At 46.2% G+C, this 12,511-nt stretch overlaps 1 protein-coding gene across 1 annotated transcript in view; it reads left to right on the top strand.

Annotated features, from left to right (window-relative positions):
- The window catches only part of IKBKB (inhibitor of nuclear factor kappa B kinase subunit beta), a 43,938-nt gene extending 32,482 nt beyond the window's left edge, over positions 1-11,456 (top strand). The window contains exons 15-22 of the mRNA XM_075207065.1: positions 1,264-1,325; positions 2,062-2,171; positions 2,536-2,585; positions 2,676-2,775; positions 3,377-3,524; positions 4,185-4,273; positions 4,925-5,015; positions 10,668-11,456. Coding sequence (XP_075063166.1) covers positions 1,264-1,325; positions 2,062-2,171; positions 2,536-2,585; positions 2,676-2,775; positions 3,377-3,524; positions 4,185-4,273; positions 4,925-5,015; positions 10,668-10,736 — 719 coding nt within the window. The 3' untranslated portion in view covers positions 10,737-11,456. The remainder of the gene's footprint in view (positions 1-1,263; positions 1,326-2,061; positions 2,172-2,535; positions 2,586-2,675; positions 2,776-3,376; positions 3,525-4,184; positions 4,274-4,924; positions 5,016-10,667) is intronic.
- The last annotated feature ends 1,055 nt before the right edge of the window (positions 11,457-12,511 follow it).

Genomic DNA, 12,511 nt, shown 5'->3' with positions numbered 1-12,511 from the left:
TATTATCCTGGTGCGGACTTGGGATGTATAAGAATAGGCCATTTTGTTGATTTAGTCACAGAGATGGAGAACTGACAATTTGACGTTACTCTGGCCATTTAATGATTACGTTTCTGAATTATAGTGTCTTTTCCAGTTTAAAAGGACTGTATCATCAAAGATGTAATTTATTCAGTTTTGCCTAGGACAATAAATGTATATGCTAAATATAGTTTTGTTATCTCTCTGTGCAGTCTGACCAAACTTAAGGTTACATCTGCAAGTTCTTCTCCTAGTCCAGGGTTCCCAAACCCAGTCCTCAGGGCTCCCTAACAGTGCAGGTTTTCCATATCTCCTTGCTGGAACACAGGTGTATTCATCACTGACTGACACATTGTAACAGATCCACAGGTGGTCCTAATTATGTCACATGTGATCCAGAAAACCTGCACTGTTGGGGAGCCCTGAGGACTGGGTTTGGGAAACCCTGTCCTAGTCCATGTAACATTTTTAGTCCTTTCTGTTCCTGACCACGCCCCTAGTGTGATCAAACTCCGCCTATAATGACATCACACCCATTCCTTGCCACTAGGTCACACCCCTAAACTGTTGTATCGCAAGGGGATTATCATACCTTAATAAGATTTACAGGATAGATGGAGAGAAACACAATATGGGGAAGAAGCTTAACAATGGCTACTGCAACGAATTGAGCTTACCAACATCTTCATAGACACTAGATAAAGTCCTACACTTATCTTTTAAATATTTACACTAGACATATACAAACCACGTAGGGTTTGAGACCATTGTAGGAGTCAGGAGTACTATAGATGCATTTATCTAGCAGCTCAATATACACAGAAACAAAGTCTTAATTTTGTGTATGATCTAAAGTAGAAAACACTTTGCAGTTTAGCTACAGCTGAAGGTCGTAGGTTATATACTTCTCGTCTAAATTGACCTTGTTTATGTCACAGAAGAAGTTCCTATAAATATAGGTCACTACATTATTTATTTTTACTTAATAAAAATGTTACTTAGCATATTTTAGCCTTTTACACTTAAGTTGTGGTGAGCAGGGTCTTCTCTACCCTCTGTCTCATGTCTGCACCTTCTTTGACAACCATGTATGCACTTTATATGCACCGTGTTTGTATGACTTATTTAATGGATGATTTATTTTATGTATGACTTGTTGCCATCTGTCTGGCGCTTTGGAGTTTTGTGTATTGCAAATAACAGGTGATGGTGATTACGACATGATCTAATATTTCTCTTCAGCCTCTGAAAAGCTGCTGTCAACGTGGAGAGAGATGGAGCAGGCTGTCGAGCTGTGCGGGAGGGTGAGTGAGATTTTTTGAAAGGTGTCTGGTGAACTTTAAAATGAAGCGGTCTGTGTTGGTGTAACGGTAGCACCCGATTGGACAGCTGTAGCAGCTTTTTATGACGCACTCACCACCATGTGCTAAAGGACTACATTTATAGCAGTCCATGGCATTTCCTATTGAGTTCTCATAAGCTTGTTGTCACATGGGGAATGCTGGGTATATATATTTGTACTGACACACGGAATGCTGGACACATAGCTTGAGAAGGGAGGGGAATTCTGCTGAATTCAGGCGCCAGCACAATAAAGGTAAATTCACATGCTAAGAAAGCATATATTATAGTTATTACATTGGAAAACTGATAAATAGGGTCCATGCTTTTAAATAAAAAAAATTCTTGTGCACAACCTCTATCTATCAAATCAGTTTTGGCATTAACTTTATACACATCTTTATCATCAAATATTTCATTTTGTTATAGTGTTAAAAAGCACATTAGACTTGTTTGTGAATATATTGCTATATTATTTCCATTAAAAGCAGCAGTTTCCTAGACTGACAAGCTGAAGCCCATCAGGCTGAGTATAACTCCATAGTAAAGCGAGCGTAGCTGAATGACTGGACGTCAGGAATCTTATCTAGTAGAAAGCTTCTTCAGCTTTACCAAGCAAAACCATGTACGTTTAATAAAAACCCTCGTAGATACTTGGTTTATTAACTGTAATGTCCCTTTAATAACTGCTTTGTACAGGAGCAGGAGGTGCAGCTTTTAGTGGAGAAGATGATGGCCTTGCAAACAGACAGTGTGGACTTGCAGAGAAACCCGCTGGGCAGGAGACATCGGGGAACCCTTGACGACATGTAAGTGATCAGCTCTCATGTATGTCAGCAGTCTGGAAATAGTTATTCGTCTTCTAGAATTCCCTAATATGAGGCTAATCTCATATATATTGCTTTTACAACCCAAACTTTATTAAGGCTCATACATCATAAAACATGTAAAACAATTTCTTGAATTCTAATTAGAACATTGTAAGTATTGTGCAGTTACTATGTATACCAGCAGTGTGTTGTGTTAGTCTTAGTAGCTCACTGGAATGAAAGAGAAAGAACTTGTGTAAGTCCCCAAATTTATGTATTATACAAACCCATGTTCACCATACATCATATCGGGTTGCATGTAATTTACTTCATTTGCAACATATCTGTCTGTGTGTATCAACAGAGAGGAGCAGGCTAAGGATCTGTATCGTAAGCTACGAGAAAGGCCCAGAGGTAAGTAGAGGCCCCATAATACTTTGATAATTGTTCTCTGCACCCCAGAAATGTCTCGACCATCTCCCATCGTCACATGTATCTCTGCAGATCAGAGGACTGGAGGGGACAGCCATGAGATGGTGAGACTCCTTCTCCAGGCTATCCAGAGCTTTGAGAAGAGAGTTGCGTTAATATATGACCAGCTCAGGTAGGTGCTTCCTTATTGTGGTACTTGGCACACTTCCCTTTACTTACTGTGCTACACGTCTGTATAGTGATGTGCGGCACGCTCCAGCTTCCATACTATTCACTCGCCCTTCCTGATTGTGCTGTGTGGTCCACAACCCCTTCCTTACTGTGCTGCATGTTTGTCCTATCCAATAGCGATGAGCGCACACTCTAGTGTCTTCCTTACAGAGCTGTGTGGCATGCTCCCTTTTCCATACAGTGCTGCACTCTATCCCCTTCCTTGCCGTGCTGTGCGCTTATCTTCCTTTATTGTGCTTCCTTACCACACCTCTCACCTTCTCTACAGTATTATGTGACTCCTTACCTTTTCTCAGTTTGCTGCATGCTCGTCTTTCTCATATTGATGTGCATCACGCTCCCTCTTCCCTACAGTTTGACATACTCGTCCTTTCTTATTATGATGTGTGCACGCTTCCCTGCTGTGCCGCCCTCTCCTTTACATATTGTGCACTTTACGGAACATATGCCGTCAACTGCTGCATAGAGATGATTGTTGACAGACACCTTCAGTTATAATGTATGTTTTATTCATTAATATATCCATTTCCACTATTCTACAGTAAGACAGTCCTATGCAAGAGGAAAGCCCTGGAGCTGGCCCCTCGGGTGAAGGAAGTCATGAGCCTTATGAGAGAAGACGAGAGAATGGTGGTGAAGAGACAAGAGAAGAGACAACAGGAGCTGTGGGACCTCCTGAGGATCGCTTGTGTAAGTAGGACATCCCAGCACTCCTGTGTTGTAGGCTACTCACATGAACATATAGACATTTAAAGAACTACGTAACCCTAACCACTTGATGATCCAATATTAAAATGCTTAATGTAGCATTTATACATGTACATGTACAAGTCCCCACAGAACGACAGAAGAGAAGTGGATAGATAGTGTATGTACCCTTGTTATTTAGCTGAAAACGCGTTGTTGACATGAACTCTCCATTGTATACTATAAATAGTAGTATGAGCAGGTACATAGAGAGGAAGCCTGGTCTGCATAGAAGACAAAGCTCTCATAATTAGCAGCCTGTAGCTCTAAGAAGTTTCTGAAATGTCTAACAAGCTATTATTTAGATAGTAGACGAACAAAGCAAATTACACAGAGACCACTGAACGTAAACTTCAAGGTGCTTTATACAAAATGTATGGAAATGTGTCTATCAAGACTTGTATAGGTTTGAGCGTAGGAGTGTGTCACATGCACAGCAGACTTCCTGTTAGTAAGACCATTGAAGTACACTGCAGAAAGTGCCCGATAACTAGTAAATGGCTTGTAGTGAGTTACTCACTATGCCCTATATCTTGAGTTCTGTCAAAAAAAAAAAAAGTCCATTACTCCTTATAGTGATGTTTTGCTGTCATTTCTGCTCAGAGTAAAGTGCGCGGTCCAGTAAGTGCTCCGCTTCTTCCGCAACCTCCCGCCCTGCCAGAGAGTCTAAACCAGGAGTGTGCCAAGAAGAGGTGAGTGTCCGTTACGGAGAATAGAATGTATTGTCGGGGGGGCACACAGATAGATTATGTTACCAAGGGAAACCTAAATGATTTAATCACAGTTTAATATTGTTGTATAGCTACACAATAAACAGTGAGGCAGTTATTAGGCTTTTTGTGAATGTACTTGTAGTAAAACCTCATATAATAGTAGTAATAATAATAATAATGTACTTATTTTGACAGTGTCGCCCGGTGGCAGAATTCTGATAAAAATTGGTTGAAATCTTGCAGGGGTTTTCTAGATAATATCGTTTGAATAAACCATCTCATATTATCCTTATTTACTTTGTGTGAGAATGTAATAAACAAGAAACTATTGTGAGTGTCATCAGCACGTCATTTCAGTGTCATGCACCATTAAAGGGACTGACGTGTGTGGAATGAGCTGCAGTAAAAGTTAATAATGTAGTTTAATTAGACGTAGTTTAAGAAGACCTGACGGGTTGTGGGCAGTTTGTGTGGACTGAAAAGATGGCTGTATAACACACAATAAAGGAGACAATCCGCATCTCCCTCAAACGCTCAGTTGGTAGCAGGACATATTGGGACTTGTAGTTCTCCGACAGCTAGTATGCAGAGAACAGTTCCAGTGTACTTGAACTATTTGTCTTCTCATAGTGAGGACCTTCTGTTCGAGTCACGGAGTCTGTGTGTACAACTCGAGTCCTCTATGAAGAGTTTACTGACAGAGCGAGACACTAGTCTCATGGTGAGTATTGTATGTGACCTCATTCCATTCTCTGCTCCTTGGCACTGGTCCCTTATCTGCTCCCTGGCACTGGCCCGTCTTCTGCTCCCTGGCACTGGCCCGTCTTCTGCTCCCTGGCACTGGCCCGTCTTCTGCTCCCTAGCACTGGCCCCTTATCTGCTCCCTGGCACTGACCCCTTATCTGCTCCCTGGCACTGGCCACTTATATGCTCCCTGGCACTGGTCCCACATCTGCTCTCTGGCACTAGCTCCTTATCTGCTCCCTGGCACTGGTCCCACATCTGCTCCCTGGCACTGGTCCATGTTCTGCTCTCTGGCACTGGTCCCACATCTGCTCCCTGGCACTGACCCCTTATCTGCTCCCTGGCACTGGCCCCTTATCTGCTCCCTGGCACTGGTCCCACGTCTGCTCCCTGGCACTGGCTCCTTATCTGCTCCCTGGCACTGGCTCCTTATCTGCTCCCTGGCACTGGTCCCACATCTGCTCCCTGGCACTGGTCCCACATCTGCTCCCTGGCACTGGTCCATGTTCTGCTCTCTGGCACTGGTCCCACATCTGCTCCCTGGCACTGGCTCCTTATCTGCTCCCTGGCACTGGCTCCTTATCTGCTCCCTGGCACTGGCCCCTTATCTGCTCCCTGGCACTGGTCCCACATCTGCTCCCTGGCACTGGTCCCACATCTGCTCCCTGTCACTGGCTCCTTATCTGCTCCCTGGCACTGATCCCTTATCTGCTGCTTGGCACTGACCCCTTATCTGCTCCCTGGAACTGACCCCTTATCTGCTCCCTGGCACTGACCCCTTATCTGCTCCCTGGCACTGACCCCACATCTGCTCCCTGGCACTGGCTCCTTATCTGCTCCCTGGCACTAGCCCCTTATCTGCTCCCTGGCACTGGTCCCACATCTGCTCCCTGGCACTGGTCCCACATCTGCTCCCTGGCACTGGTCCCACATCTGCTCCCTGGCACTGGTCCCACATCTGCTCCCTGGCACTGGTCCCACATCTGCTCCCTGGCACTGGCCCCTTGTCTGCTTCCTGGCACTGGCCCCTTATCTGCTTCCTGGCACTGGCCCCTTATCTGCTCCCTGGCACTGGCCCCACACCTGCTCCCTGGCACTGGCTCCTTATCTGCTCCCTGGCACTGGTCCCACATCTGCTCCCTGGCACTGGTCCCACATCTGCTCCCTGGCACTGGCCCATGTTCTGCTCTCTGGCACTGGTCCCACATCTACTCCCTGGCACTAGCCCCTTATCTGCTCCCTGGCACTGGTCCCACATCTGCTCCCTGGCACTGGTCCCACATCTGCTCCCTGGCACTGGCTCCTTATCTGCTCCCTGGCACTGGCCCCTTATCTGCTCCCTGGCGCTGGCCCCTTATCTGCTCCCTGTCACTAGTCCCACATCTGCTCCCTGGCACTGGCTCCTTATCTGCTCCCTGGCACTGGTCCCACATCTGCTCCCTGGCACTGGCCCATGTTCTGCTCTCTGGCACTGGTCCCAAATCTGCTCCCTGGCACTGGCTCCTTATCTACTCCCTGGCACTAGCCCCTTATCTGCTCCCTGGCACTGGTCCCACATCTGCTCCCTGGCACTGGTCCCACATCTGCTCCCTGGCACTGGTCCCACATCTGCTCCCTGGCACTGGCTCCTTATCTGCTCCCTGGCACTGGCCCCTTATCTGCTCCCTGGCACTGGCCCCTTATCTGCTCCCTGGCACTGGCCCCTTATCTGCTCCCTGGCACTGGCCCCTTATCTGCTCCCTGGCACTGGTCCCACATCTGCTCCCTGGCACTGGCTCCTTATCTGCTCCCTGGCACTGGCTCCGTATCTGCTCCCTGGCACTGGCCCCTTATCTGCTCCCTGGCACTGACCCCACATCTGCTCCCTGGCACAGGCTCCGTATCTGCTCCCTGGCACTGGTCCCACATCTGCTCCCTGGCACTGGCCCATGTTCTGCTCCCTGGCACTGGTCCCACATCTGCTCCCTGGCACTGGCCCATGTTTTGCTCTCTGGCACTGGTCCCACATCTGCTCCCTGGCACTGGCTCCTTATCTGCTCCCTGACACTGGCCCCTTATCTGCTCTCTGGCACTGGCCCCTTATCTGCTCCCTGGCACTGGTCCCACATCTGCTCCCTGGCACTGGCTCCTTATCTGCTCCCTGGCACTGGTCCCACATCTGCTCCCTGGCACTGGCTCCTTATCTGCTCCCTGGCACTGGTCAATGTTCTCCTCTCTGGCACTGGTCCCACATCTGCTCCCTGGCACTGGCTCCTTATCTGCTCCCTGGCACTGGCTCCTTATCTGCTCCCTGGCACTGGCTCCTTATCTGCTCCCTGGCACTGGTCCCACATCTGCTCCCTGGCACTGGTCCATGTTCTGCTCTCTGGCACTGGTCCCACATCTGCTCCCTGGCACTGGTCCCACATCTGCTCCCTGGCACTGGTCCCACATCTGCTCCCTGGCACTGGTCCCTTATCTGCTCCCTGGCACTGGTCCCACATCTGCTCCCTGGCACTGGTCCCACATCTGCTCCCTGGCAATGGTCCCACATCTGCTCCCTGGCACTGGTCCCACATCTGCTCCCTGGCACTGGCCCATGTTCTGCTCCCTGGCACTGGCCCATGTTCTGCTCCCTGGCACTGGCCCCTTATCTGCTCCCTGGCACTGGCCCCTTATCTGCTCCCTGGCACTGGCCCCTTATCTGCTCCCTGGCACTGGCCCCTTATCTGCTCCCTGGCACTGGTCCACATCTGCTCCCTGGCACTAGTCCCACATCTGCTCCCTGGCACAGGTCCCTCCTCTGCTCACTGGCACCGGTCCCTCTTTTGCCCATTGGCTCTTAAAGTCACATGTTTCTCTTCCCTGTCATTGGGGGGCACTGCGATACATTGGGGTATAGTAGTGGGCTCAGGAGTCTTGTCACTTTAACTGCTAAGTCTTTGAACTCCTCCCCTACTTAAACCCTCCTCTCCAGAGAGATCCTCAGTTTTTTGTAAGTGACTGGAGAGTCAAGGTCACTTGAGTATAGGCTCCTGCCTATACTCTGTTAGTCTTTAGGGTTACATGTTTTTATTTTTATTCCCTTTAGGTGCGGCGCAGGATCCCAGGCAAGACCCAGCAGAGTGAGTAGGACTTAGCTCTGCTCACTCTGGATCCTAGCGCAGGTAAGTGAAGCTTCGCGCTCACGTTACCAGCACAACTGCCGGCATTAGTTTTAGACATGATGGCGTCCAGTCTGAACCATCAGGTGCCGCGCTACGGCGCAAGAGCTCGAGACCCAGCGGCAGAAATAGTAGACGCCATGTCGGCCCCTTGGCAGTACCGGATGGTGTACATTTTCCTGCCCATTCCAATGATTGCACGGGTGCTAAAGAAGGTGAAGAGGGAGAGGGTTCCCGCTATCCTAATAGTTCCTTTTTGGCCACGCAGAGCGTGGTTCTCAGATCTGCTGTTATTAGCAGGAGCTCCTCCATTCCGGCTTCCCATGCAGGCAGATCTTCTGGTTCAGGGTCCATTCCTTTACCAAGGTTTGGGTCAGCTGGCTTTGACGGCCTGGCTATTGAAACCCTAATACTTAAAGCTAAGGGTTTCTCTCTAGAGGTCATAAACACCATGATTAGGGCCAGAAAGTCTGCATCATCTTCTATTTATTACAGAGTGTGGAAGACGTATATTGTGTGGTGTGAGTCTAGGAGATTTCATTCTTCTAGATTTAAGATTTCACGTGTCCTGCTTTTTCTTCAGGAAGGTATTTAGAAGGGTGTGCGGCCTGGTTCCCTCAAGGGTCAGATATCCGCCCTTTCTGTCTATTTTCAGAAAGAGATTGCTGCATATGCGGATAGCAAGACATTTTTGCAAGGAGTTTTGCACATACAATCTCCTTTTTGTCATCCTGTCGAGCCCTGGGACCTCAATTTGGTTCTTTGTGCTTTTTCTAAACTTCCGTTTGAGCCTTTACATTCTGTTGACTTGAGGTATCTTACGTGGAAGGCAATTTTTTTTTTTTTTGTTGGCTATAGCTTCAGCACGAAGAGTATCTGAGCTTGGGGCACTTCGCTGTGACCCTCCTTTTCTTATATTTCACGCTGACAGGGCAGTCCTTCGGACCAAGCCGTCTTTTGTTCCTAAAGTGGTTTCTAGATTCCACCTAAATCAGGAAATTGTTGTCCCTGCTTTTAAAGTAAACAGGGACTCTTCAGAAGGGTCTATGCAGTACTTGGATGTGGTGCGAGCTCTACAGAGTTATGTAGATCGTAATGCGCAGGTCAGAAAGACCAGAGATCTGTTTGTTTTATATGACGTCAATAAAAGAGGCTGGCCTGCTTCAAAGCAGTCAATTGCTCGGTGGATTACGTCCACGATTCGTGAGGCTTATGTTTCAGCTTCTCTGGCCGTTCCGCAGACTTTAAGGGCACATTCTACTAGGGCAGTAGGTGCCGCCTGGGCGGCTAGGCACGGCGCGTCGGCCATGCAGTTGTGTAGAGCGGCGACTTGGTCTTCCGTCCCCACATTCACTAAATTTTATAGACTTTAAGGCTGTGCATCGGCTGATGCAAGCTTTGGTAGCAGGATTATGCGTGCAGCTGGTCCAGAGCATTCCCACCCTTGAGGAAGCTTTGGTATATCCCCAATGTATCGCAGTGCCCCCCAATGGCAGGGAAGAGAAAATAAGATTTTTACTCACCGTAAAATCCATTTCTCTGACTCCATTGGGGGGCACTGCGCACCCTCCCTTGCTCTGTATATAGTTCTGTGTGTGAAAACTTTGGTTATGGTTCTTTATAATTTAAGACCTGTCCAGGTTATGTTACCTCCTTTACGTTCACTCTTGGTTATTCAAAACTGAGGATCTCTCTGGAGAGGAGGGGTTAAGTAGGGGAGGAGTTCAAAGACTTAGCAGTTAAAGTGACAAGACTCCTGAGCCCACTACTATACCCCAATGTATCGCAGTGCCCCCCAATGGAGTCAGAGAAATGGATTTTACGGTGAGTAAAAATCTTATGTTTCTATTCATGTTTGGCCACAATATTCATGTTACCCTTTTTATAGTAACCCATAATAGTAACACACGATCAGTCACAGCAACTCATCTAGGAACTCAAGGAACAGTGTCCATTTTTAAAGAATTGTTACTATGACATTCATTGCACATTATTTCTGTGAATAACTACTGAGTTGTATTCTGCATTTACAGTGCTGTGCTGAATGTAAGACCCTCCTTGACAACGTTTCCAAATATTTTATTTTCAGTGTTATTTAGGAGGCAGCCATCCTTGTGGTCGCACCAGTATCTAGATGAATGCAGCCTGTTGTTTGTCTAGGAACCAGTGATCTTGCTGTAGTGCGGAATTATCTGTTCGGCTGTTCACAGAATGTCCATTGTTTGTACAATAGTTCATTAGTGTTCCTTGTGTGTTATATGAGGATATTTGACATTCATTGAATGTCATGAACAGAATTCTAACCAGAGCAGCTACCTTTTTTCGGGCGGGTACATGGTGTTCTCTTCCTTCTGCCAGTTCATGTCTGTAAACCTCCCTGGATGGAATATCTCTCATCCCAGCTGTTTTATGCAGAAACCTGACATGGAATATGACTGCAGCATTAATCTTACCATTCTGTCTGTCTTTATGTCTCCTCTTTACAGTCATTTGATTGGTCTTGGCTGCCCCCACAAGAAGAGGAACTGGGAGGTTGTCAGATTACAGCAACGTGATGCTGACCTGCATCAATGGAAAATTACAACCTAAAATCTGTGCCTTTAAATCTCCCAGTGTTTAATATCACATTACACTTGGCCAAACACGACCTTTCCTACCATCGGCAATATAAATCATTTAGAGAGGATAAGTAAAGTTTTGCTTATTTTAATTAAAAAAAGAAAAATGAAACCACTTCCAATTACTGGGAGTTGCACCTTCACAACATACTGATGAATTGTCAGTAAGTCCTATAGCACTGCCTGGCAGCGTGTTGTGAAAATGATATTTATATGGTGTATGCAGAGGTTCAGTCACTGTATTTTTAATAAATTGTATAGTGTCATCTGCAGGCAGTTAGTGGGTACTGCAATTAGATTATTTTTTAAATAAATATTTTTAACAATATGTAATTTCCATGCCTCACATTCAAGTATAGTTTTACTGCAAATTGTGATTTTTTTTTTTTTTTTAATGAGCATAACCTTTTTTTTTTTTTTTTCAACAAAACAATAAGTATTTTTACCCTGGGATTTTTTTTGTACTATTCGTGACCTGTATAAATGCACCCAGCCTACAGCATTAATATGGTCACAGAAAGCCTCAGTTACTTCTAATATCCAAATAATTTACAATAGGGTGTGCGTATACCATATGCATGGTATGTTAAAAATAACATTTTATGATATGTCTAGGAATAAATGTATTTTATTATTAAAAATGTGTATTTCATTGTTTATAGTATGAACTATCAGTAAACAATTTGGTAAATGTGCACGTGTTACCTATACACCTTGCAAGTGGATCCAATATTAAGGACAATGCAGCTTATTAATTCATTAGGAACCAGTGATGTCATTGGTTCCTAGTAAATTTATAGTCTGTAAACTCATGAATATTGGTTCAACTCACAAATGGCTGTTTTGCGCTGGATGTCATTTACAAAGTGCAAAATCCTTTGTGGTAGCGCTGTGTGAACTGATACACTACAAGAAGCTGCCATCGAGTGTCTACAGCTTGGACAAAGGCCAATCGTAGATCCTAAGACCGATATACTGGATTGTCTTGTAATGTCACAATACCAGAGTCCGCTGTTGCTCTCTTACCCGTACTAACTTTACTCATACTAACCATGTACTCAGACTTAACGAAGTGAGAATCCAACACCAGGTCAGCATTGTTGGGCTTATTTGACCCCAGCCCAGTACGTAATAATCTGTGCCCAGTACTAACATTAGACAAATATCATTAAACTGGGGTTCTTATTCCTACACATATCACTTTTCATGAATATTAAGTTGGTTACACTGCCAATGCAATGTTCTACAAACAGGGAAACAATACAGCATATGGTGTCTATTTAACAAGCCGACCCTGGGTACAATGCTCTGGATGCAATCAGCTGCCAGCCTCCCTCTCAGCCATTCCTTACTCCAACAACTGCCACATCAGAACTGCAGATTGGAACTGACCATAGGATAGGAAAAAGTTGAGGGTTTAAAAGTCCTATCTCTGGTGCCCTGGGAGATGCTGCAAGGATGTCCCCCTGGCTCTTGGTCTCATTGGATGATATCTTCAGGAGGATGGCCAAAGGGGATGGGTACTGTCTGCCTTCCCCTAAACCCCTACTAGGGTCAGCTCCTGGAAGGGGACTCTCCCAGATACACAGGAACAATGTCCTGTGAGCCATGTTAGCCGGGGTGGCCTTCTGAGTATCCAACTTTCAGTCAACAGAGAGAGGGTCAGAGACCTGTTAAATCTTTATTGTAAGTGCCCAGTACCCATTTCCCAT

This window comes from Mixophyes fleayi, chromosome 4, assembly GCF_038048845.1.
Source record: "Mixophyes fleayi isolate aMixFle1 chromosome 4, aMixFle1.hap1, whole genome shotgun sequence".
NCBI lineage: Eukaryota > Metazoa > Chordata > Amphibia > Anura > Limnodynastidae > Mixophyes > Mixophyes fleayi.
The sequence above is the reverse complement of the archived record's forward strand: the minus strand, read 5'-3'. Positions and strand labels throughout refer to the sequence as shown.